We start from the raw sequence: 26370 nt of genomic DNA, 5'->3' as shown, positions 1-26370 counted from the left end.
TTTGCCCCAGCTGTTACCCATTCCCTGATTGCTCCCTCTGTGTATTTAAGCCCTGTGTTTCTCTGTGTCCGTGTTGCGATCTATCGTTTATCTAACTGTGTGTTTTGTCAGTCTTCCGGTATAAGTTTATTTTGATATTTCCAGTTATGTTATATTTGAGTTTAGCATTAAAGCTGTTTTGAGTTCAAGTTTGCCTCTGAGTGTCTACACCTTGGGTCCTATTCCTGTCTGCACACAGCCGTTCCATAACACTTTCTGCTCTATGCTTATCTGAGGGCAAATATATGCAGTTCATGAAATTGAGCTACACCTGGGAGGAGCACCTCAAACATCTAATAAAGGTACACGAGCATCTCAGAGTAGCTGGACTAACTGTCAAAATGTGATTTTGCCAAAGCTGAAACTGAATACCTGGGATTTGTCATAGGAAACGAGGTGATGAAAACACGTAAACAAAATCAGTACCATTAAATCCTGCACTTTTGCCACCGATTTATATGTGAGTGAAGTTGGCCCCCCACCTTCTTCAAATCCAACAAAAGTGGTATCAAACGTTTGTGCTGGTTTGTGCTGCAAAAATTTTCGTTTGTGCTGCTATCATTTTAAAGATATTAATAAAAAATTCTAGAGGTCATCAGAGGTCAACCAGCCCCCCCACATTAATGGACTCAGACAAAACTGGTATCATTCAACTGTGCTATGTTTGTGCTGCTAAAATTGTCGTTTGTGCTGCTTCTGTTTTAAAGATATTAACGAAAATGTAAAGGTCAAAAGGTCAAAAGGATTTTTCAGAGATTTGTTTAGTGACAGGGTGATGGTAACAAAGTGCCCAAAGATACTATTTAAAATGAGATCTTCGCTAAGATGTTAGGTGTAGAGACAAGACTGGTTCCTTCCTTAAGTTACGTTTCTGGTTGAATTATTTGTGTTAAGTGGCTTGACAAAAACAAAAAAAAAACAAACACACACACATACCAACACAACACACTTCTGTGAAACTAGTCAGGTATAAAGACTGGACTGAACATGAGTGAAAAGCAGCCAGTGTCCAAATAAAAACCTAAAAGCTCTTTAGACAACTAATGGTCAAAATTACTCTGAAGTAAGGCTGGCTCTTTGGAAGAAATTTTGTTGGCTCAAAACATTTGCAGTGTTAAATAAACTTCCATTTGGAATATCACACAAAAATTGAGCTGAATGTTTATAATAAAACACTGTTCACGAAACAAAGTCTGATAACTTTAATGTAGAGACAAGACAAAACAAAAACGCCAAAACCCAACACCACCAAACATTACCATCACCAGCATTTTGTCACCGACACAACAAACAGCAATGTGGAAACAAAAAAAACAAAATATGTATATATGGCAGTTCAAGACAGCAGTGAATAGCGTATTTACACTCACATGTAACTATATGGCAGTCAATGAGTTTATAGGATCAAGAGCAAATATATGTCCAGTCAAACTGTTGATCAGACCGGTGTTTTTCCAATCAAAACCAGGTTTGTTCTGAAGTAGTATACCACCGTAACACTTTGTTCAAAAATTAATTATACATGAATTATACATGTTACGTATCTGTGTCAGTATCTATCACCATGTTAAATAATTATGTTTATTTTTTTAAATAATCTTAAATTGGTCATTTCCAAGTGTTTTTTGATGTTCAGATTGCGCAGCACTTATCTGAGTTCTAAACTTTGATCTTATTATTCATTTAGATTGTTGAAGGAAGTGAATTAGAATTACGTCAATCCTTGATAAGCAAAGGCTCAGATTTCTTTGATCCACCTAGTAGATAAAAGTATGGAAATAGTTTCTCTGTGAAAGACTCTCCTGTGAAAGAGTAAATATGCAAGTTCTCATTCACGTCAAAAAATGAGACTCTGCCTTCTTCGTAGTCCAGGTACACTCCTATTAACCTTGGCCTAGGGCAAAGGTAGAGAACTGTGTAGGGTGTGGAGTGAACTTTATAGTCCAAAAACCCTTTTCCTATGGCCATTTTCTCTTTTCAAAAAACCCTTCCTGATCTGTTTACAGTTTCCTTGGCAACACCCACATCCCAGCCATTTCTCAGGCCCACTTGGACTTCCCAGTAGTGCCGGCCAGAGGTGAAGCCCTCTGTCCCAAACACCATGGGACAGTCAAACCTCCTAGAGTCAGACGAGAGGCTTGCTGCTCTGGAGTACTTCAGACGTTTCCCAGATTCTGTCACCACAAGGCCCTAACCGGCAGTGGGAGGGTTAAAGGTGACTGATTCTTAATGGAGAAAAGAAAAATGGACAGTTTAAAAGAATATGTATGCACATTTTTTAACAGTTGAGTTGAGTTATTTTGTCTTGTCAAGATTTATTAAATCAAATATAAATCTATGATCTCACCTTTATATTGCCTCATTGTGGCCAGTTGTAAGAGGAGAAAACATAAGCAAGCAAAACTTTTGTGTAAAACGTGTGGTGTTTTACATGGCACACTTATTCTTAGATTTGCATCTGTTGGCCTTCTTTCTTGGCCTTTAGCAATCAGAATAATTGTCTGAAGTACCGAACAGGACGGGAAGAAAAAAAATAATCTTTGTTTTATTTGTTGATGCAAAACTTTCAATGGAAGCCAACAATATGAATCTGCAGACGACTGCATGACTGGGGTGATTCATGCCAAGTCAGTCATAGTTGTTCAAACTAGCTTATTTGCAGTAGCATGAGGAGATCTCGCCACGTTGGTGTCGTTCCTGATCATCAAAATTCCCATTGGTCCAGGTTCAACGTTACAAGTGACCAGTCACATTGTTGTGATGTCATAGTTATGCATTATAGAAATACCTTCAGACTACACACCACACTTGAACCCCCAACTGTAACCCTAACCCCTCTGTCACAATACAATAAAACACTTCACATGGGATTGAATTCACATTCGTTTTGATAATCCAAAAACAAAACAACACGGGGATATCAATGCACCACAGGTAGTACTGGAATAAAATGAGACTATATCCCACAGTTAGTGAATAGCTGTTACACCTGCCCAAATGTAAATATGTAAAACCAAATCTATATGAATGTGAAGACTTTTTGTTTTAAATAAACAGAAAAGAAGAAAAAAGGAAATTGGCACAAAGTCTGTTTTTGCTCCTGCAGTGTCACCACATTTGCTGAATTGAGTATTTTGACGATCATCTTACTGTTTTGAAAGTGGTTGTCAAAGTTGAAGCTTGGATCTGACTGGGAAATCAAGGGACAGTGGCTACTTAAAGAGCAACTCACTGTTAGTAAAAAAAAAAAAAAAAAAGGTTACCTCTTTAAAATATATTTAATAAAATTTAAATGTAGAGAGTGTAAGAGGTCATTTTCCCATAAATGTCTCCTTTTGTAACCTGACAGTTGCCCTCTGCAGCCCATTAGAAAGAATGCAGACCTAAAGGCTACAGCCATTTCTTCTAAATAATCCCATGCATCCATTCATTTCCTTCCATTTATCCAGTTCAGGCTCACGGTTGGGCTAGAGCCAATCTGAGCTGTAATGGGGCTAGAGCACGACCTATACAATTGTTCATTCACACCTAGAGCCAATTACCAGTTAACCCCAATACTGATGTCTTTGAACTGTGGGAGGAAGCTGGACTACACAGATAACTGGCACAGGCACAGTGAGAATATGCAAGCGTCACACAGAAAGACACCAGCCAGTGGATTAGAAGACAAGACCTTCTTTAAATTATTTATCCCTCTTATGAAGACTTTTCACTTAGCCAGTGGAAGCTATATTTTCCATGCAGATGGCACTGCCCAAGAGCAGCATATTTTTCCAGGCACTGACGTTAAATGTGCTGTGGTGTCGTTTCATGTTTGCACACGCTGAATTGTCGGCTTCACAGCAGAAGAACTGACTTTTGTATGTGCACAGCAGCCTCCACGACAATCGGTCAAATACCGTGATCATCATTTTAATATGCTACGTTAACGTGTACAAACAGAAGTATCCAAACTAGAGAAATCTTCACACATAAAACAAACGCTGCAGATATTTACCTGCTTTTGTGAGAGTTTTCAGTTCAGTTTTGAAAGTGTGCACAAGATGAGCCATGGCTCTCCTCGCCATCTGCACACACAAGTCTGAGTAAACCTTGATCTTGGACCAATCCTTGGAGGCTGAAATATTGCTCAGAGCCTTCAAAGTCTGAAATGATTCATAAGGACATGATAGTGAGTAGCAGCTATTTTCAGTTGGATCTTTTTTTTGGATTGGGGCAGGGGTGAGTGAGGAAAAGATACAAAGCAATGGATAAAAGATGTATAAATTTGTTGCACCTGGCTTTAAAAGAGATATATTTTATTATAATATGCTTATAGGTTACAGTCTGTACAACTTACCTGTAAGAGCCACAGGTGGTCCTCATTTTGTGAAAGCTCAAATTAGTCTGCAACTAATTTATTAGTTGCAGACTGACAAATTCTCATTTGTCAGTCAAATGAGAATGTTGAGGGTAGAGACTGAGTGGTTAAGTCATGATAAAAGGAAGTGTGTGGTTTATTGTTTCTGTTTTATTTGTTTTGTTTTGTTTTTTGAGAAATACTGTACTCATCAAGATGATCTAAGGTTTTGGAAGTGATGTAATAGTGAAACCCAGGAGATGGCAGTAGTGCAACATCTTTGGATTCAAGCTGCCATTAAAAAGGAAAGAATATTTGGGCAGGTCAGTTTGAGTTATGTTTTGTTGTGGCTTTTGAGTAGAAGTTTGTTAAGTTGATCTCTTTTATGGACCCACTTGGGTCTTATATAGTTTGTCATTTTAAATATTTGTAATAATGTTGTCCTTTTCGGCTATACTAAAACCCATGTGTGAAGATTACACCTGTGTTTTTATGTTCTTGGCTGCCATGATAGTCTTTTATTCCTTATCAGTTCTTTAGTAAACAATATTATTCCTTCCCACTGTCTTCAAAGTGCTTGCTCACAGGGTGTCATCTGGTTGTTGGGGTTTGTCTATATATTTTAAGGTCCTTGCAAATTAAAGTACCTTGAGGCAACTGTGAAAAGCATTTTAATGTGTAAAGCGCTTTGGGGTCCTGGGGACTAAGTAAAGCGCTATACAAATACAGACCATTTACCAATGCTTCCAGTCCTGCTAAAGTAAACCCAGAAACATACATAAAACTTCTGAGGTGTAACATACTGTTGAGCAAAAGACCTCCTGTCAGTAGATTTTGGGACTTCTAAACATTTTGCTGCAATCTTTAGAGAAACAGCTAACTGAACTTTATAGATCAAGATCTGTTTCTACCATGCTTACATTAATGTAGTAACTAGTTTTCCATTAAATGTTCAGCAAGAAAAGAATTGCACTTACTCACAAAATAAAATTACTCTATTGTTATGATTTGTCTTCCTGCACACCCAGTTTTTTAATGCTAATCAAATCACAATGTATTTAATATGCAAACAATCTTGAAATACAAATCTTCTTATGAGACCTTCTGCAATAATGTCAACACTTTCTTTTTACCAGAACGTCATTTGAGGTTTATGTTTTACAAGCATGTTGGCTACAAATTCACAAGATGTATAATTAACATATTTAGCTACAGTTCACATGTAATTAAATCGGGTATAGCTACAACAACATTTGTTTTTATGTCCTTAGCTTTGCTTGATCAGATGTTTCTCATTCACAGGACAGATGACGATGGTGTCAGAGGCTTTGTCACAGCAGTACAGGTAGAAAAATGGAAGAATTTTTTCAGTGAAGGTATCCTCAAAGGTGTAAATATGGGTCCGTGCTCTCACATCATAAAACGACACTTGGCCTTCTTCGTAGTCCACATACACGCCCACTCTCTTGGGCTTAGGGTCGAGGGAGAGCAGTGACGGTGGGGATGTTGACGCTCTGTATCCCTGGCCTTTCTTCATGGCCAGAGCCCAATAGCCTTGGGTGGTGCTTACAGAGATCCTGCCCTTTCTGTTAACAGATGACCTCGCCACACCAAGGTACCAGTCATCCTTTTCCCCCACCTGGACCTCCCAGTAGTGTCTGCCAGAAGTGAAGCCCTCATGGGCCAATACTATAACCACCGTGTCGAAGCGATCAGGGTGGTCCGGGAGGTCCTGCCAGGCGCCCAGGTGTCTCACCTGATGTCTATCCTGAGAGAGCTGCAGCCACGGGTTGGCTGTGTCAGAATCAAGAGTGACATCCACTGCAGAAGAACAAGACAGAGGATATATTTTGTTGGAGAGTTTAATGATGAAAACACAAGAAATAAAAATACGTTAAAAAAAAAAAAGCTTTACCTGTATATTTCAGAACTTTTTTGATCTCTGTAAAAACAAAATACAACATTCTCTTAAGATATGTTTCTTATACATCTTTACTTTTTTAAAAAATAAAATGAATAGTCACACAGTAACAAAGGTATTTTTGAATATTTATGGAAGTCCTACCACTGTCAGACAGTTTGTCAATCATTTCAGTCAACGTCGCCTCTAGTTTGGACACTGATTTTCTGATCATGCCAACACACGTGTCAGTGGGAACACTGGTCTCAGACCAGTGTTTAACAGATGGTGGAGTGCTGAGGGCCGGGAAGCTCTGCAGAAAGATACAGCCCAAGGGGGGGGGGGGGGGGGGGGGGCAACAACTTAGAAACAAGTTATTGACTAAAATAAGATGACCATAGTTACAGTCATGGTTCTTTTCAAATAACCACAGATCAAAGATTTTAAGGCTTCTGAACTAAGAAACAAATATGGTTGTAGAATTATTTCCAAATTAAAAGACTCAAATGCTCAGGGTTGCATCAGAATGGCCATTATTTATGAAACACTGCCAAAACAAACACGCAAAGCTACTCTTTGATTGGATTGCAGGTTTTGGAATGGAATACAGTGCAGAGCAGAAAGAGGGCGCTGTTGTCATTTAATGTAGCTATTAGTAAATACTGTAAAAGGCACCTGGTTTCACTGTAAAACAGAGGGTTAACAAAATGCTGGAAGTGTCATTTTACCATAAAAATCCTTTGAAATTAAGAAAAAAATAAGGAAAAATTAGAAAAATATCCACGAACTTGAACAACTTGCACAGTAAAATATCAAGTACCACAACTTAAATTTAGCTCCCCGACACTGAGCACTGAAACAAAGCCTCTCTCACCTTTAAGAAATTAATGTGGTCAGTCCGAGCAACAGTTTCCAACTCTGTGTTCCTCCTCTTTAGCTCAGTGATTTCCTGTTCCAGTTCAGCAATGAGGCCTTGAGCCCACCTCTCCGTCTGCCTCTGCTTCTCCTCGATGACCAAAACCAGCTCGGCCTGAGTTTTCTGGATGGAGCGCACCAGCTCCGAGAAGACCTGCATGCTTTCCTCAATCTCTCTTTGAGCACTGGCCTGAAAGTACAAAGCAAAAAGCACATGCATGTTGAACAACCATGTGAGTGTAGATTGTGACGTGGCCATGCAAAGGTAAAAACTCACTTTATTGAGCTCCACAGAGTGTTTGATCTCCTCCACCTTTTTCACTCTGTCCTGGATCATCTGCTGAACGTCTATTCCTGTCCTCTTAAGCTGTGCCTGCACAGTATCAGATCACACGGGCATGACTTGTGGTAATTATAAACTTGATGATGTGAAAAGATTATTAGTCTTTAGTTGTAATCAGGCAACAGAGAAGATAACATCATAAAGACACTGTGGACCAGGCTGCTGTACAAGGCGAGGTCTGTGCAGCATAGTTGTTCGTGTTAATGTTTCCTTAAAATCCTGGAAGGTTTAGGTTGAATCATTAGTTTAGTAAAAGTAAACAAAAAAAAAAACAAAAATTCAACTCATAGACTCACAAACAACAGAACCTGTTGTATCACCAAACCTTTGAGACATGTTAAGGGCACAATAGGTCAAAGCTTGGTCGTGCCAAGGGGTCATTTAGTGCTTAATAAATGTATTAGACCACCACCCAATATAAGATTTATGCCACAGCTGCCCTAAATTAACAGTACTTGTAATTATGAAAATATTTTTTTATATTTTTGTAATGGCTAATCCACCAATGTGTGCAAGTTCTATTTAAATCTAAATCAGAGGTATGCAGCTCCAGGCTTCGAGGCCCGGTGTCCTGCAGGTTTTAGATGTGTCCTTGATCCAACACAGCTGATTTAAATGGCTAAATTACCTCCTCAACATGTCTTGAAGTTCTCCAGAAGCCTGGTAATGAACTAATCACGTGATTCAGGTGTGTTGACCCAGGGTGATACTAAAACCTGAAGGACACCCGCCCTTGAGGCCTGGATTTGCCTACCCCTGATCTAAATGATATTTCTAATACTAAATTTAGCCATAAATCTTAAAATTTTGTCAGGGCCTGGGTGACAAAACACTTCTCCCACTGAAATGAAACGTCTAAATGAACAGAATCAACTTTCTGGGGTTAAATGTGACACTTAATTAATTTCTGACTTCCCAGTGAAGTCCAGAAATGTCTGTATACAAACATTTTTGACAAATTTTGAAAATATTTGTCATTTCTGTCACAGCTGATCTTATAAATCTGTTAAGCACTCTACATAATATTTTTTTTATGTCGTATATCTATCTACAGTGCATTACTAATGATACGATTAACAATTAACAATGAAAAATGTGCATCATAACCATCATTTGAATATCTTTCACCATTTTGAATGTGGGAATCTGTGAACTTATGACATTAACTAAAGATAAACAATTAGCTGACTATAAATAGCAGAGAGGGTGTGTACTGGGTGCTATCTGAGCTGATCCTTTTTTCTTGATAAGACAAAAAAAAACAAAGAAAGAAAAGAAAAGAGAACTTCTTGCTGAGAAATGAGGGTGCATAAATAATTCAATGAAAATATCTTGCTCTGCTTCCAGCACATACAGTAGTATGCATCTCCAAAAAAGGTCATATTTATTCTTATTAATAACTAAAGAATCCTTCTGAAGGAGTCCACAGAGTCTGGCGAATGTAACTGGAGTGTTGTGGAGCCACAGATTGGAAGGCTCTGTCCCATCCTAGTCTTCAACCATGTACAAGGAACAGTAATACATTTTGAGCCTGCAAACAAACACTGCAAGCAGAAGTGTGTTTAACAAAAGTCTGAAGCTTTTCCATTTAGTCCTCCGTGTGTAAGTATGAGAGTTTATCTGTTTTAACTTTGGCACCAATCACCTGATTTAAACTATCTTAAAGAATACTACGTAAATCGTACATGACAAGGTGTAAACAAAATATCAGTCTCCTATCTGTATAACTGTGCTTTCTGCAGTTCTCCACATCTAATGTCAGCGATCGTGACTTCAAGCATCCATCATTTTATGTTAACTCTGGCTGCACTCGCAAAAGTCCATATTTATAGAACAGTGATACCAATTTTTTACTCTAAACATTTTGAAGGACCTAGGTCAAGTGGTTTTTTAGATAATGGAATTTGAAACTATCCTTCCAACAAAATAAAGAACAGCGGTAGTAAGACGTGAATCTTTCCACTTAAGTTTCTTTAGCTGAGTCTGAGCTGGTCTGGGGGGAGGCAGTTGATGAACCGGCAAGAATTGACCCGCAAATATCTTGAAATCTTTTCTAGCACAGATAAACATTTGGTCCCTGTCCTATATTTGGATGGCAGCGCATCTGTCTCACCTTTTTCTCTGTCCATTCTCTCTCCACAGGGACTGTGTAGTGAGCCCTGTGGTCCGTCTCGGTGCAGAGGACGCACACGCACATCTGATCCTTCTTACAGAACAGCTCCAGGAGCCTCTCGTGTTTCGGACACATCCTGTCCTCCATGTTGGCAACGGGCTCCATCAGCTTGTGCTTAGTGAAGCGGGCTGAGTGACATTTCAGATGCTCCTCGCAGTATGAAGTCAGACACACCAGGCAGGATTTGACCGCCTTCGGCCTACCTTCCCCAAGGCAAACGTCACACAGGACTTCCTCCCAAGATTGAGATGGGAGCGAAGAGAAAGAAGGAGATGGTAAGGTCTGAGGAAGTTGAGAAGCAGAGATTTGAGGTGAGGGTGGGGGTGATGTTTGGGGAAGTGGAGGCGGTGGCTCTTGTGCTGTGGCTTGGTGTACCAGTGGAGGAGAGGTCTTCGAAGGTGAAATTGGAGGGATTAAAGGTGGTAAGTCTTCTTGCTGTGGCCTCTTCTCTCCTTGTTTCTCCTTCACTCCCTCTTTCTTTCTCTTCTCCTCTTGTTTCAGCTTCAGCTCCTCCAAAAGCTGCTCTTTCTGGTTTTCCTCCAAAAGCCTCTCCTCATCCTCCCTTTTCCTCCTTTCTATTGTCCACTTCCTTTCTTTCCCTTCTCCCTCTTCCTTGCTTGCCTTCCCTTCCATGCTTTTAATCCTAATCTCCTTGAACTGCTCTGCGATTTCCCTCAAGACAGTGTTGACACTAATATCGGGCCTTTTGTAGAAGGACTTCTTGCACATGGGACACTGATACAAAGGACTGCTTTTCCAGTATCCCAGGATGCAACTCTGGCAGAAGTTGTGTCCGCAGGGGATGGACACGGGGTTGGTGAAGACGTCCAGACAGATGGAGCAGTGCACCTGCTCTTCTGAAAGGTTCCCAGTAGTGGCCATTCCTGCACGGCGGAGAGGCAGGGTCATTTTCAGTGCAAGCAACCAGCCTTTGAATGGGTCATCAAACCTGCTGTGATATCGAGGTCGCTAGGATTAGATGGCATGACCTTAATGATGTCGTCTACAAGCAGATCTACAAAGCAAAGCATGGCGGGACTCATTTATCATTACATGCTTTGAAATTACAGGTCATAATATTTTAGGTAAACATTTAGAATAATGACAAATGAGTCCCGATTAGACCCGACTCATTTTAAGAGCTTACATGCATATGTTAATATTTAAATACAAAACATAGTCAACGTCTTTCATAATCATTATTTATATTAAGATATTTTGAAAATATTTAAATATTGTTACTGCCCTCTTGTGGCCACATATTGTAATAGTCACATTGCTTTTATTTTCTGACCCAAGAAATATATAGATAAATACAACTATAACTATAATAAGTTTATCAGAGGATGACAATTAATAGAATCATCACATGAATTTTAACTCCTAATCTTTTCTTTTTAAAAGCAAACTGCATATCACAAGCTAAATATTATTATGTCTCTCCTGCACGCTGGTACACTGCGACACAAATGTATCTGTGAAGCTGCAAGTAAACAGGTTTGACCTATAAGACAGGCAGCTTCAGGCCTAGGTGTTCGTGACAGACCAGATTAAGATTTTTCCAAAAATACTAGCGTACCGCATGACTTGTCTTGCAGTGCTGGCAGCGCTTAATCTTTCTTATTTTGACAAATGAACACCTGATACCTAAAAATATACAAACTTATAACTCTGCAATTGAAGTCTTCTCTTGAACTATTTTAATCTATAATTCCCTGCCTGCAATGGAAAGAAAGTCCTTACCACAGGTCAGCGCTCTTTAGAATCAAAATGTTATTGGAAAAAAAATCCAACAACAATACTCCCCTAAGAGTTATGTCTGTGTACAGAGAAGCAGATGATACCCTGTGGAAATTAAAAACACAGGAGGTGAAGGGAGAGACAAAAAGCAGAGATCTGGGAAACTCACCAGAGAGCAGCTGCCTGGAGACTCCACAGTGCACTGACATATGAGACAGGCTGTAACCGCTGCCCCTTACAGCCGCCCCCCACACAAACACACACTCAACTCAGACCCAAAATATACCCCGCTCCCTCAGTCTCATTTTAACCTAGATACAAATATTCTCAGGCCATGACCCTCAAAGCTCCAGGAGGAATAGCTTTAAGTCTTCAGAGAATACAGCACATTAGCTAGGGTCAAATTCAGGAGTTTGACAAAGAAATTAAAATAGCAGAAGTAACACTAAAATCTGAGAAAGCTTACATGTTGAGAATTTAATTTTTTTGTGTTACTATTATAGGATTTTCAAATTGGCAAAATTTAAAACACAAAAAAATATTAGACTTGTAAATTATCAATATAGGAAAAAAGTACTGAGCAACTGTTAGCTTAGCATGAAGATTAGAAGCACAGACAATATAAAAACATGGATGTAATATGCAGGTTTTAAAAAAGAATAAGTCAACGTGGAAGTGTCTTAAACCTGCATTCTACCTGAAGGCCACCAGAGAGCGATAGCTGTGGTTGTAAAAAACAAACAAAAACTTTGGGCCTGATAGAAGGCCATGCTTTCTGCAAACAGTTTGTGGACTCAGTCACTGATTTCTAGTCATACTGAATCAAAAATCTATTTATAAAGCTTTATAGTTTTTGTATCATTGCATATTTCAAAATAGAGCCTTAACCATGGCAACTGTTCACCGGCTAATGACGTGTGACTGGTAAGTAGTTTGCCAACTAGCATAGTTTCACAGTCAAACCCGTCCCTCCTCATATCGTCCATTCTTTTGAAGATGGTGACAGTAAAAATGCCAACGTTGAGGCTTCAGAAAAACATGTCAGAAACCAGTGGATGACATGACGGTAGCTACTACAGTCTATCCCCTTCATGCTGTGTAGTAAAACAGACAGCTGACACGTATATTTTGTGGAGATTATATATGATATAGATCACAGATTTTTTTTTAGCTATGCTAAGCTAAAGGGATCCAGAGGATGCCTTAGACAGAGGCTTTTTTATCTTCTCTTATACCAGAGGCCTATTTAACCAACCCAAAAGACAGAGCTCACATTTCAAGGTTGCTTTTGTCGATTTATAAAAAAAGTAAGTTCAGTGTAATTCGATCTCCTGAAAGTTTTTTTTTAATGTTTTGTCTACATAAACCCTCGAAGAAAAAGTAAACAATGTGATAGCCACTGCAAAAAAAGTGCAGGTGTTTTAATTATGTTATGACTCCATCAGGAGAGTTCATGCTTTTTGTGTAATCTTATTTACTGTCGTGGCTTAATGGACAGTTAATATGGGTGAGATAAAATAAAATAAGATTTTTTTTTTTTTAGTTTCTAGATCAAGTGGCTTGAATTGTCCAATGACATAGGTTTAAAAACAAAACAGACTGTTAGGTTACCAAACATGGGCGTGTCTAAGGCCCTAAAAAGTAGGAGAGCTCATGTCTGCCACTGAAAAAATGACAGGCATGGTTAAGTGAAAACTTGAGTTATCTCAAAATTATTGATTCAAACTGCTGAGTAAGCAAAAAAAACTTTAGATACCCAACTACAAATTTTGAGATAATTACCTCAAATTTTGACCTATAGGCTTTTTTTTTTCTTTGTCAGTTGTTGGTTACCCTGAAAGTCCAAATTAGAGGGGTAATAAGTTCAGCAGGAAATTCAGCTTAAGTCACTCATTTTTTTGACATGACTGTTGTTGTGATTCATATATATATATATATATGTATATATATATATGTGTGTGTGTGTGTGTGTGTGTGTGTATTAGGGGTGCAACAATACTCGCATCGATATTGAACCGTTCAGTGCTCTTGGTTCGGTACGCATATGTATCGGACAATACAAATTTTTTCATTTATTTTATCAACTTTCCTTCTGATGATGCTGTCTGTGTTGAGCGCTCAGTGGATCTGCGTTCGACAGTGCAGCCTAGGCGGAGTAGTCGAACGCAGATTCACTGAGCGCAGGGCAAGCTAGGAGACAGAAGTTAAGCTTGTTGCAACATGGCAAATTGAACCTCCCCCACCCTCATTCAGATCTGGCCTTTGGAACTATTTTGGTTTTCATGTGACGTATGACCCTGAAGGTAAGCGCGTCATGGTAAAATTAAAATATTATGTCGGATGTGCCACGCAATGCTCAATTACATGGGTGGGAACTAGTGCGTTAGCGCAGTTAGCTCGTTAACGTGTAGGCCATCCAGCCCCACGCACAGGGCGATCCGTGGTAGCTCGTTAACGGAGATTTGCCGTGTTGTGGCGTTAACGTCATTTCACCGAGATTAACACTAACAGCACTAGTGGGAACACAACGAATATGACTGCACATTTACGCCGACATCATCCTAGTGCAAAGACAAGTGGAAGCAGACAAAAACAACAAGCACGCATGCTAAAAACTTTACCTGAGTCATTTAGACAGCTGTTAGCACATGATTTTCCTTATGGGGACCTGATATGTTTGATATGCTGCTGAGAATATAGCCCAGAAGAAGCGTATAGTATAGCTTTTATTTTGGAAAGAGCCATTTCTCTGTAATAAACTCTCTTTTTCAAAGATGAGTGATTTCTCAATCAGATAGATTTTTTTTATTACTTTGTTGTTTCAGCAACATTAAATTTAAAAACTGTACTTTTGATTTAAAATATATATTTATAATTTTAATAAATGACAAATTAAAAAGACATGAACATTTTTTGTGTCAAAAAAATATCGAACTGTGACACCAAAGTATTGAACCGAACCGAACCGTGAATTTTGTGTATTATTGCACCCCTAATATATATATATACATATATATATATATATATATATATATATATATATATATATATATATATATATATGTCTGTGTGTGTGTGTGTGTGTATAAAATTCAGTTGAGTTGGTTTCTTCTTTAACAGGAAGTCATGCATTTTGTGCCTTAATCAGCTTTATTGAACAAGTTCAGTAGACGTTACAAAAGTAGAAACAGAGAACTTTTCCATGGCCTTTAAACAGGTGATCCTATGATTTTTTTTAAAGTAGTGGAGATCAAAGTCATTAAATATATACAACATTAATACAGATTCTGTTATATGAAAAAAGCAGATAACTGTGTTTTATATTACTTTTGATGTGCAAAATAGTTACAGTAACTAAAGCTGTAAAATGATTGCACTGGTCTCCCCATGCTATACCCACTTACTGTTTGTCTATATTAGTTTTTACAATAATGTCCATAGGATACAGTCTTAATTACAATAGGTAGGTACAAGTACAAGAAACCTTGATTTGATTCCCCAGGCAAAGTCTAAATCACTAGAAACGAAGTTTGCATCTGTTAACTTCATTACTTGGCTCTCCGAGCCTTAGAGTTGCAGTTACACAAAGACTTACAGAGTAGGGAAAGTGCCAGCTTTACTCAAACTCATCTATCATCAAGTAAGAAGCAAAAAAATAATGATTTATTGTCCTTCACATGTTTTCACACCACTACATATTTCTTCTTTACTGTAATCCAAGTTTGAGTTAACAGATGATCGTGCAAAGAAAAAACTGGCTACATTTAAATAAATTGTAAATGTACCATTATAATACATGTATCAGTCAATAAAGAATTTACCTCAGATAATAGCCAGTAATATGCTGAGAAAGTGATGGTGTGTGTATAAAAATGTTTTATATATAAACAGAATGCATAACCTAATACCGACTGACTATACCCTCAGCTGTGTTTAACATGGGTTATGGTGAGTGGGGCATTATTCTTTCCCTCCTGGGTGAGACAGGGGCTGAAGATGGGGTACAGGTTCTCACTGAAGCTATCGATAAAACTGTAGATATGCAGACGAGCCTTCACATCATAGAAAGAAATCTGGCCTCCTTCGTAATCCAGAAAGATTCCTACTTTACTGGGTTGGGAAGGCAGCACTAGAGGCAAGCGGGGCGACGCCAGCGCTTTCACCTCCCCGTTCTTCAGCCACAGGCACCAGTACCCACCCTCGGGACTCAGCTTGATCTCACCCTTGCGTCGGGCAGAAGCGCGGGCCACGCCGAGCGTCCAGGCCGTCTTTCGCGATACATCCACCTCCCAGTAGTGTCGCCCTGTGCTGATCCCCTCCCGGCCCAAGACAAAGAGGGCCGGGCTGAAGCGCTTTGGACCCTCAGAGTGAGTGGACTTGCGCTCTTCATACCTCACCTGCTGACCATCATCAGTCACAGTCAGGTTCCTCTGGGCTGTGGCAGGGTCCAGAATCACCTCAGCTGAAAAGGAAGGAGCAGAATATGAGACAGGGAGAAAAATCTGCATTATTTATTGCCACTTCTGCTTAAAAAAATAAAAAATAAATGGGCTCCTTATTCCTGAACATGCCACAAGGGTGTCTGTAAACTGGCAGCAATCTACGGGAGCAATCCCATCTCTGCTGTGAAGAATTACTTCCATTTTGTGGGCATTTAGAAGAAATGAGCATCATCATCTACTCAAGAGAGGCCTCCTGCTTTCCTTTAACACCCTTATGTGCAAGTGGCACGAATGTGCTCCCTAGAAGAATTATAGCTACAAACCATGGATGTCACCCAGCTAACAGAGTAGAAGTGTTACTCACATGCGTAGTTCTGCACCTTCCGAAGCTCTGAGAGAGTGAGAGAGAGAGAGAGAGAGTGTGTCAAAGTCACAGCAGATGGCACGTGTGGGTGGTAAACACACAGATCTGAACCAGAGCTCTAAATGCTCGATGCATGTGCCGCTGTCAGTCAGCTGCCTCTTCCAGCGATCCCAAGTGGATGATCTGCGGCATCAACACTATCTCCATCTGTCCAACCGTCTTGCATGTGTGACCGTGTGAGTGTGGCGCGATGATGACTCACTTTTCCATTCCAAAGTGTGCGTACAGTGACCTACATATCACCGATTTGGATTTTGCACAGGATGTGTGGTTTGTATTAGACAAGGGACGATGGATTGTACTAGAACTTTGCATTCATTATCCCATGCAGGGATCCCAGCAAAGCCTGCTGCGAGTTTGATTTTCAGTTTAAAGGGGTACTTGAAGCTACGGAACTGTATGCAGCGTACGCAGAATGGAAAATACTCATCGTGACTATGAACATTTTTCAAAACACTCTTTTCCAAATGATTGCACGCATGTTGATTTGCATTTAATACATAAAACATGAGCCATTTCAGATCGCTCATTTTTAAAAGTGCTTTCAGAAAAAGGATTCACAAAAGATTTTGCTGAATATGTGCTAATATTATGTAAGGTATTTATTTAAATGTTTCTCTCCCTGCATGATATACACTAGGGTTTAAATGATGCTCTGTTGGAACTAAAGGGCTAAGATCCATGCGTTCATATTGTTTGCACCTACACTCTGAAATCATGACTTATAAGTTTAGGCAACATTTTTTCCAGTTTTCTATTGTCTAATTTTGATGAGCCTGTGTCAGTCATAGCCACATTTCCCTTTTCCTAGCTGACAGGAGTGGGACCTGGCATGGTCCTCTGCTTCAAGCAGTGGCGGTCCTAGCCTGTTTGGTGGCCTGGGCGAACACTCCCTCTGATGAGCTATTGCGAGTTATTAGATGCTGCTCCAGCCACCAGTGAATCCGCCCCGCCCACTCCTCCCTGTGCTGCAAGCAGCAGGCGCACCTCGCAAACGAGGGCGCCCTTACTCCCAGCAAGTGGGCGATAGAAAATCGATCGGTGCCTATGCCATTCCCAATATGCGCTGGCATGACGTCGGGGCAGCATGAGTATGAGCATTTTGTTTGTTTGTTTTGGCCGTTGCCCGTGATGCCGCCCCCCACCACTATGCCGCCCCAGGCAACCGCCCGTGTCGCCCATATCAAAAACCCCTACTGGCTTCAAGGTTTGACTTGTTGTCTACTCAGACACGCTCTTCTACAAACCTTGTTTGTAATGAGTGTTTTTTTGTTGCTGTTGCCTTCCTATAAGCTAAAGGCAGTCCAGTCATTCTCCTCTGACATCAACAGGCATAAGGCATTTTCTCCCAGATAATTGCTGCTCACTGGATAATTTCTCCATTTCAGACTTTTCTCTGTAAACTGTAGAGATGACTGTAGATCAGCTCTACTAATATTGAGCGCATCTGGCAGCATTAACCATGTTGCAAGTCGCTTCCCCATTTTGATCTTCATGGTTTGAAGCTCAGCTGACATGTGATTGGCTAATTGGGTATTTTCAATTAATGAGTATTTGAACCGGTGCACCTAACAATAATAATTCCACAGACCCGCCCGCATCGCATTTCTGTGGAACCCAAGGAATGGAAAGAGACGGCGAGGAAGATCCAAAATAATGTGGAGGAGTACTTTCCTTGAAGAATTACGTTCGGTTGAACTGTCATGGGATGAAATAGTAACTGTAACGATGGACCGAGTTCGATGGCGTTCTCTTGTCGCCCGATGTGCCGATCGTTGTGGGAGGATGTAAGTCTAAGTAAGCACCTAATAAAGTGGCAAGTCTATATGTAAACCATGCTCTGCTTCTAGCATTGTAGGCATGATAATGCTGCAGCACTAGTTGTTTTGTACAGTTTCTCAAATACAATGGTTATAATAGCTGCATAAGTGCATTAGGTCACAAGTTTGGCTAGCCCTTACCTTTCCCATATATTCTTTTAAGCTCATCCTGGAACTTATCAATGAGGCTGCTGACCGAAGACCGGATGGTTCCCAGATAAAGGTCAGTATTGATGCTGACCGCTGACCAATCAGTGGGCTCGGGTAGGGGTGACAGTGATGTCAGGTTCTACGTGAAATAGAGAGGTCATGCAAGGTAAGATGAATGGTGCGTCAAAGGAAATGAAGTAAAGTTTACAATGAAAAGAACACACTAAATATGATGGCAACAGTGTGCTCAGTGCTGTCCTATTTAATAAAAAAAGAGAACACTCAGTACAGGGCATTGTCCAGATGTGGTAAGTAAATTCCCTGTCTATCAAAAAGAGATGCACTGGTCTGCTTACTCTCAGCTTTGATGTGTCTGGGTATTCGAGGCTTCATGCCTTCACTTCCATTGATGCTATGTAGAAAACCTCTAAAGTAGCAACTTCAAAGACATCTATTCATTTACATGGGGGAATGGCCATAACAGGCTCGGTCTGCTCATGGAGGCTTTTGATGTTGTGTCTCAAAATCTCTGAGCAAACACAGCTGGTGCAGCCACAGAGGTAAATAATTGGCTTTGCAATTAAAAGTAAAGCGTGTATACAGTTTTCAGAACAGGAAAACAGAGATATGTTCAGTATAATACGATCCATATGATATTGTTCAGGCTTTTCTGGTGAAATCATAAGGGTAGAAAGTCTTGTGTTTTAGATGCCTGTGAGATTTCCATTATTGTGAATAGCACAGCTTATTCTGTTAAGTCTTTAGCCTTCTAATAAAATGCTCTGCCCCAAATGCACAGTAATTGCGTTTTCAGTATGTAGGCCAATCTGGAAAAGCAAGAACTTTAAAGGCTAGCTATATTTAGTACAGAAAAATAAAGTTAGCATCCAAAGCATCCAAAGCGTGAAGATACTGTCTCAAGACCTGGACCTGTCTGCATGCCAGTGTGTGTTAGACCCACATGGAGCGCTGTAGTACCTGAAGGAAAAGCACTTTGTCGTGCGTCTGTGCATGGGCTTCTAGCTCATTGCTCCTCCTCCTCAGTTGGCTGAGTTCATTCTCCAAACCCCTGGCCATTTCCTGGGCGTGACGCTCCGCCTCACGTTGCCTCGTGGCTATCAGCTCAACCAGCTCTGCCTGACTCTGCTCCACCAGACGCTGCAGCTCTGCGTACACCTGCCAGCTTTCCTCCAACTCCTTCTGAGCACTGGCCTGTGAATGTGAGCACCACATGGCCAGTGTTACCAGTGTGAACATGAGAAAAGCTCAGTCCAGATCAGATCGTGTTCAAGACCGAAGACCGGGTTTAAGGAGGAATGCCTGTGTATTCTTAGCAACAAAGTTCTTACAGATTAACCAGAGTCTAGAAGTTACTGAGTAACACGGCTCCTTTTACAGGGGAGCTTGGAGGACAGGGTTAGATAGTGCTAATCCTGTGGAAGAAGTTATTTATTGTCTTGTACGTGGCGTTAATGAGGTAGAGAACATTCTATACAAACATTACTATATAAACTGCATTGTGGGAATGCAGGATCTTTGAGATTAACTTGAGCCACAACTCTGAGACCACATGAAAATGCAAATGTTTGATGCGGCCGCATCAGACATTAGCCTTTAAAATGCCAGCTCTTTTGCACAAAGTTCCAGTTATATTGGCTTGAATAGACGTATGTTTATGTGGGGAACAGTTGCTGTGAGTATGCATCATACATGCCACCTTCTGTGTTCTCTACCTAGACACCACCCTACATTTTTAGGACCTCATGTTCTGTAGGAAATTTTAGAGAGTGTCCAAACCTGATTTCACATGTGAAGTCAGCTTATTATTTCCTTTTATTGTTGCAGTCCCTGATAGCCATCGCTCCATTTGAACTCTTTTTTTCTTCCAAATGACAAGAGCATAGGGTCACATTTCATTTAAACATTAAAATATGTCATTTGTTTGAGGTGAAACGCCTCAAAGGTTCACTTTATCGCCAAGGCTCACTTTGGGAGTCACTTTCTGTCTGCAGACCCTTCGGCCGGTGTGTCCTTAACTATTGTTTTACACGTGGAGCTTCACAGCATGTTATTCTGCACCTTTAAATCTTTGACATGAAAAACTAAGTTCCCCATTAAATGAACTTGGTTTCCACTCACAATTACGACTTTCCACAGAACAACTCTCATGTTGCAATTTAGATGATCGGCATCTTTATTTGTTTGTTCTCTTCAAAGTTCAGGGTTTGACATGAGTAATTGCACCTTATTTAGGCAGAGTGATAAGAGAGAAGTATTACGTAAACATCATTATGTAACATACAGATTTTTACATACCTGGAGCAAACCCCTGGAAATTTTACTTTAAGTTTTTTGCTGCTGTTTCTAAATGACACTAAATGTGGAGTTGCTCCTTTATTTATCACACGCTAACACAGCATTATTTTTATTATTACTATTGTCCTGCACATTTAATGCTAGCATGAAATTGTAGACTCTTTAAAGTCCTGATAAAATGTCATTTTATATCAACAGTTTCTTGTTTAAATTTTCCTTTTTTAATGTTGTATTTGTCCCACCTTTGGCCTAAAGTGTTGATTGTTGTATATATCTTTCTATACGAGTCTCTGTTTGTTTGAAGTAATGATTGACAGAATTAGAGGCATTAAATAAAACTACCAAAATGATTCTAGCAAATAAACATGTAAATACTGCAGTTTAAAAAAACAACAACCAAAAACCAGATGTTTACTTAGTCACTTGCCTCTTGAGCGGCTCACTAAGTGTCACTAAGTTGCGCGCCACTTGTGCAACTGGATTGACAGGTTACATCTTCCATTAGGTCAGGTGCTGAAACCACCAAATTTTCCATCTCAAACTGATAAGTTTGTTAGATGCTACATTCATGTTAAACTTACTCAATAAATTCAATGTGTTGTTTAGTCTGTCAGCAGCATGTAGCTGGACACGTGTACATGTGTTTGTAAAGTAAACACAGAGGGAACTGTGGGAAAAAAGGTTTCCAGAAAGAGGAAACCAAGAGTAACACTGAAACCAGGAAATTTCACTCATGAATGTTTTGCATATGTGTCATCAAATTCAAAACTACCCAGATTTGACAAGATGTGAAAATCTAAACATAGGACAACTGATATATTTAGTGTTACCCTGGTAAAACCTGTTACCCTCCCAGCATTATTAGTGTAATTGTCCTGGAAAACCACTCAGGCTTGTTATCTTTTTATTTCTTATTCCAAAGTAGCATTTTACTGCAGGAAGGCTGTGGCTGGAAACAGGGTGTGTGAGAAACTAAATGTAAATGTTTACACTGGTCTCACTGGTTGGACGGCCTCAGACATGGATCTCAGTGTGTGTACACAAGACAAAAACAAATGACATTAGTGCTCCACCTTATCTGCTACTGCAGAGCATGAGAGGTATGAGATGTGGGTGGCATCCCGCCTCAAATATGTCCTGCTTGTACTGGAGCATAGGTCTTTTAGTTGGCTCACCTTGCTTCGATGACTAATAAAGATGAATCTACGTTATTAGGGGTAAAACTTAAGTGTCTGTTGGCTTTTAATAAACTGCTGCTGGTCGTCTTACAGCTGCCCTTAAGCAACAGCTTTTTCTGGATCACAAAGCTGCTTAAAGTGCAAATAAGGCTTTTGAGTTTCAGCTAATGAAAAACATTATATGAGAGCAGACTGGCAAATATTTGAAATGCACTTTAAACATATTTACAACAGCAACGATTAGACTGGTTTTCAAATACATGTACAAGTGTAAAAGGACTGGCCTGTTTGTATCAGCCACTTCTGATAAGATGCCTTTGGAAATGCCGCACTGGTGCGACACTTAAGAATTCAGCTTGCAATCTTTCTGAGATAACAACACGTGAGTGGAGTTTTAGATTGAAAAAAGTATATAGTTTATCGTAGACACAAATGTGTTTCTCGAATCATGCTCCAAAACACAGCACTTGAAATGCTTATCCCTAGTTAGACTTCAAAACACAAGCAGATAAAAATCAGTGGCATACAAAACGTATCCAGGAAACGGACGCATTAAAAAATACCAGACTCCAGACAAACTCAAACGTAGACCAACTCCAGTTATAATGACACAGCATAAAATAGAAGACAATAGATTATTCACAACTGCATAGTTGATTCTGATTAAAAAACTGTTTCAGTTTGATTTTAAACGATCAGTGTCCAGCTTAAGTTCTGAAGACAAAAGAGCTGTACATGTTAATGCATTCCTGAAAAGAAAAATCCCAACAGATGCTGTGTGTGTCACACATACCAAAACCACGAGGTCAGTGAGTAGCTGAGGAGTATTTGCATATTATTGTAGCTTTGGATTCAATTTAGGTTTTCAATTGTAATGAAACTATAACTTAAAAGGTTTCAGCACAAAATGTGTACAATTATAAATTGGAAGATTGTACACTTTTAGGGTAGAAATGGGAAAAAAAATTTGTTGTATGGAAAATTCATATTGAAACAGTAAATTGCATTTTTACAAGTTTTTAACAGTGTAGATCATCGTAAAAAGCTTAATTGTTGTGGACGCTGTTTGTGACCAGGAGGTTACACAAAATTTACATTATTTTTTACAAAAAAGGACTCGTAAGGCAAATCCACGATTTGCTTTTTTAATTTGGATTCAAAGCTTGACTCTTTACTGAATAGAAAACTAGACAAAAATTACATAAAAACAGTTCTTAGCGCTGACTGTCGATCAGTCAGCCAAATGTCGATACTGACCAATAATGGAAATGTTGGCTGAATGTTTACCATAACCAATGACTGATATTTATGTTATATTCTATTATTTTTGTGATGTCTGCATGTTCAAAGCTAGTTTGATGAAGGCTTGAATACTTAAAATTGTTAAGTTAATCTCTGTTTCTTAGTAGCTTAACCATGATGTCACATGCAGGTTTTTATTAGACTTACCTTTATGACCTTGATGGACTGCTTGATCTCGTCAAGTTTCTTGGCTCTCTCCTTGATCAAATGTTTCAGCTCTGATCTCTTCTTTCCCATGTTACCCTGTGAGACAAAAAAACAGAGGTGTGTCTTACCAAAATGTTCCTGCTTTTATATTATAAAAATATCTCAGGAGTCATTTTAATGATCTTGTCATACAGGGATACTGACCATCTTCTTCTTAAATTCATGGTCAATGGAGACAATCTCATGGGATTTGTGTGTGGCATCGGCACAGGCAGAGCAGATGCACATGTGGTCGGTCCGGCAGTACACATCCAGGAAACGTTCGTGTTTCTTACAAATTTTGTCTTCCAGGTGGAAAGTTGGTTCAATCAGACGATGAGACATCATTGCCCTGACCTGGAGGACAGTATGGGCATGAGTGGTACAGAGACATAAATACAGTTGCTCTTAAAATTGATAGAAATATTTGCTTTTAGGTTATTTAATTAATTAACATTTAACAAACCCACCTTCTTATGATGCCTGAGGTGGGACTCGCAGAAAGACCCAGGGCAGTTCACACAAGATTTCAACGCCTTTAACTTCCTTCCAATACAAGCATCACAAGAAACATCCCCAGGCTGGGCAAACTCTCCGGTATCCTTCACTGGCGAGCTGCTCTGGCCCGTATCTGAGCTCAAATTCCATCTGGATCCATTAGAGGCGGTGCTTTTAGCCACCGTCAGCCCCTGAAACTGGGAGGATATTTCAGCCAGGACCCTGTTGACGCTCATCTCAGGCTTTCTAGAGTAGCTCTTTTTGCACATTGGGCACAGGAACTTCTTGCTGTGGTTCCAATAGCCCTGTAGACAGGCCTTGCAAAAGCTGTGGCCGCATGGTGTGGAGACGGGCTCCACAAATATCTCCAGACAGATGGAGCAAGCGAACTGCTCCTCAGAGAGAGAATTAAAGCCTGGAAGACAGAAGGAAGTGTGAGAGGCTTAGTACATGTGTATTTATAATATAATTAGAACAGTCAGTACAGACACCGTTTAAAGCAGATCTTAACATTTGACTTTTCATCTTTTTCTTTTTTTTAAAGATATGTGGCACATGACTCACTTGAGTCGTGTGGAAGCCTAGACAGAAACCTGCATAGAAACAGCTGTGAAACTCACTAGGAAGGGACCTGAGGACAGCAGTTTAATCTTCTTATAAATGACAGCTTTTCTCTGGAGACTTTACATATTACATCATTTTAAATCCTAAAAATGATTTGGTTAGGTTTAAGTTGTTTTTGTCGACTTCGTATCTGGTTTTATCCGTCCTTATTGGATAAAAATGAACTTGGAGCAGTCGAATTAGGGCAAAAGGAGCCACAGAGGAGATGAGACAAAATTATATGTGTAATGAGGTCATTTTGTATCGTGACCTGAAAAATCTACAGTGCTCAATAAATTACCCACCTGTCACAAAAGCTAGAAGACACAAATATTTTAGAAATCTATTTAAAATGTTCAGTAATACCTGTCAATAACTGTAATTGGATAAATAAATACATTTTTAAAAAATCCAATTTATTTTACTTTTTTCTGCTTTTTTGTATAACAGTAAAATATAAAATTCATGGATAATATATTTTAACATGAAAGATATTTCTATTAAAGGTCTTGCACAAACTGGTTGATTAAACATTACAGAAACATTAAAAATTATTCATTATCAGTACAGTGCAGTATCATTTAGTGCAGCTGTGACATAAACCTGACATTTAGTGATTGGCTGATAATTTCTTTCTTTTTTTTGACCTCTGTATATCTGTCTGAGGCTTATGTCAGGAGGTGGTAAATTTCCATTCAGAGGTAGGGGGAAAAGGGCTAATTCAAGTATTCTACTTTTTTTGTGTTTTTGTAAACTGATTAGAATTTCTGAGGTTTCCATATAAAAAAAATGCAATTCACCATTTTCTTATTCAGCTATAAGACACACGCTCACAAATAAATGGCAGTAAACTAAGATAATAAACTGCAGTGGATGGGGAGGCAGTGGAATCATCTCCCACCCTCGCACTAAAAGTCACTGCAACTTTTTTTTGTCCAATGTCCAACTTCCAGAATACACTCCCTAATTTTGCTGTTGCTGTTACCTCAAATTCAAAAACTGATTGTTCAAAGCACAAAACAGTAAAAATGAAATTAGAATTTCTGATTACACGCAAAGAAAATCGACCGCCACTTTAAACCTAGTACAGGTGTCAAACAAAAATAAGGCCTAAACTGATCCACAGCTTGTCCTCAAAACAAAGTAAGACAAAGCCAGGAAGACACTTTTCTTTTTCCAGTTAACAGTTATGTGACATCCAGTGAGAAAGTATCACCACAAACAAGGAAGAGTCTGCAACAGTGTCACTGTGTCCTGTTGTGGGCGAGAAACTATCTGAGGAATGCAGATATTCTGGACCTTCTGCACCTGCATCATACGTTGAGCTTAGGCATGAGCCAAATGAACTTTTCCACCAAATCTGCTACGACAAACAACCTCTATACGTCACGACATCTGCACTGTTTCAGTTTAACCCAAATCTAAAATGTTTTTTTTAACATATGTAGATTTAAACTAGGCAAGTAAAAAGTCAGGTACCATCAGTTCCCGACATCTGTCTGTCTACACCTCCTGTAGTGTCAGCATGGATAAAGTTCCTATCATTAGATAAGAAACTAGCACTAAGATTATGTTAAAACAGGTACAACTCACTCATGTTTTCCTTTGACCTCGAGCGGTGCACTCCTTCACCTCACGTACTTTGCCGTGAATCACACAGCTCGGGTGTTGAACTCTTCCTGAAACTTGCAGTGGACCTCCCACTCTCAGTGGGACACACCCAGACTCGCACATAAACCCTCCTTTTGTTATTGCTCAGTGATTTCTCCTGCCCTGCTCTGCGCATATGCAAAGCTCTTAAACCAACAAAGGTGTTGCATTTTTATCATTGCAGAGATCTGCCCCTGCTTTCTGTGGCTTTCTGCTTTCTGTATCTTCACAAAAGACTTGCTCTTCAAGAAGTCTCAGACAGAGGTGATCACTAGCACTGTAATAATACTGAGACTGACACTAAGGTAAATTTACTAAAGAAGTTAAAAAACATAACAACAACAACTATTAA

General features: G+C 39.6%; 2 protein-coding genes, 1 long non-coding RNA gene and 1 pseudogene across 6 annotated transcripts; 1 reads left to right on the top strand and 3 right to left on the bottom strand.

The window, feature by feature from the left end:
• Window positions 1-1619: 1619 nt before the first annotated feature.
• Window positions 1620-2402, bottom strand: LOC146522389 (E3 ubiquitin-protein ligase TRIM39-like; annotated as a pseudogene).
• Window positions 1620-13425, bottom strand: LOC146522388 (E3 ubiquitin-protein ligase TRIM39). 3 transcript variants are annotated; one of them, XM_085141065.1, is made up of 7 exons: window positions 11619-13425; window positions 9650-10724; window positions 7471-7566; window positions 7153-7383; window positions 6444-6591; window positions 6294-6320; window positions 1620-6199 (listed from the first exon to the last, which is right to left on the bottom strand). In XM_085141065.1, the coding sequence occupies exons 2-7, from the start codon at window positions 10616-10618 to the stop codon at window positions 5646-5648; spliced, it is 2025 nt and encodes a 674-aa protein (XP_084997191.1). In that variant the 5' UTR covers window positions 10619-10724; window positions 11619-13425; the 3' UTR covers window positions 1620-5645. The 3 variants fall into 3 exon arrangements, with proteins under 3 accessions (XP_084997191.1, XP_084997192.1, XP_084997190.1); XM_085141066.1 differs by having other exon boundaries at window positions 9650-10661; XM_085141064.1 differs by having other exon boundaries at window positions 9650-10593.
• LOC146522387 (uncharacterized) lies at window positions 9874-18392 on the top strand. 2 transcript variants are annotated; one of them, XR_014870796.1, is made up of 3 exons: window positions 9874-9984; window positions 17905-18112; window positions 18299-18392. It is a non-coding gene; the product is annotated as an uncharacterized LOC146522387 (long non-coding RNA). The 2 variants fall into 2 exon arrangements; XR_014870802.1 differs by lacking the exon at window positions 9874-9984 and adding an exon at window positions 13444-13752.
• Window positions 14581-26048, bottom strand: btr12 (bloodthirsty-related gene family, member 12). Its single transcript, XM_085141067.1, has 8 exons — window positions 25962-26048; window positions 23738-24180; window positions 23433-23624; window positions 23229-23324; window positions 19264-19497; window positions 18277-18424; window positions 16256-16282; window positions 14581-15911 (listed from the first exon to the last, which is right to left on the bottom strand). The coding sequence occupies exons 1-8, from the start codon at window positions 25963-25965 to the stop codon at window positions 15373-15375; spliced, it is 1683 nt and encodes a 560-aa protein (XP_084997193.1). The 5' UTR covers window positions 25966-26048; the 3' UTR covers window positions 14581-15372.
• Window positions 26049-26370: the final 322 nt, after the last annotated feature.

The sequence above is a fragment of the Neolamprologus multifasciatus genome, chromosome 3, assembly GCF_963576455.1.
Source record: "Neolamprologus multifasciatus chromosome 3, fNeoMul1.2, whole genome shotgun sequence".
Lineage (NCBI taxonomy): Eukaryota > Metazoa > Chordata > Actinopteri > Cichliformes > Cichlidae > Neolamprologus > Neolamprologus multifasciatus.
This window is presented reverse-complemented; position numbering and strand designations above follow the sequence as displayed.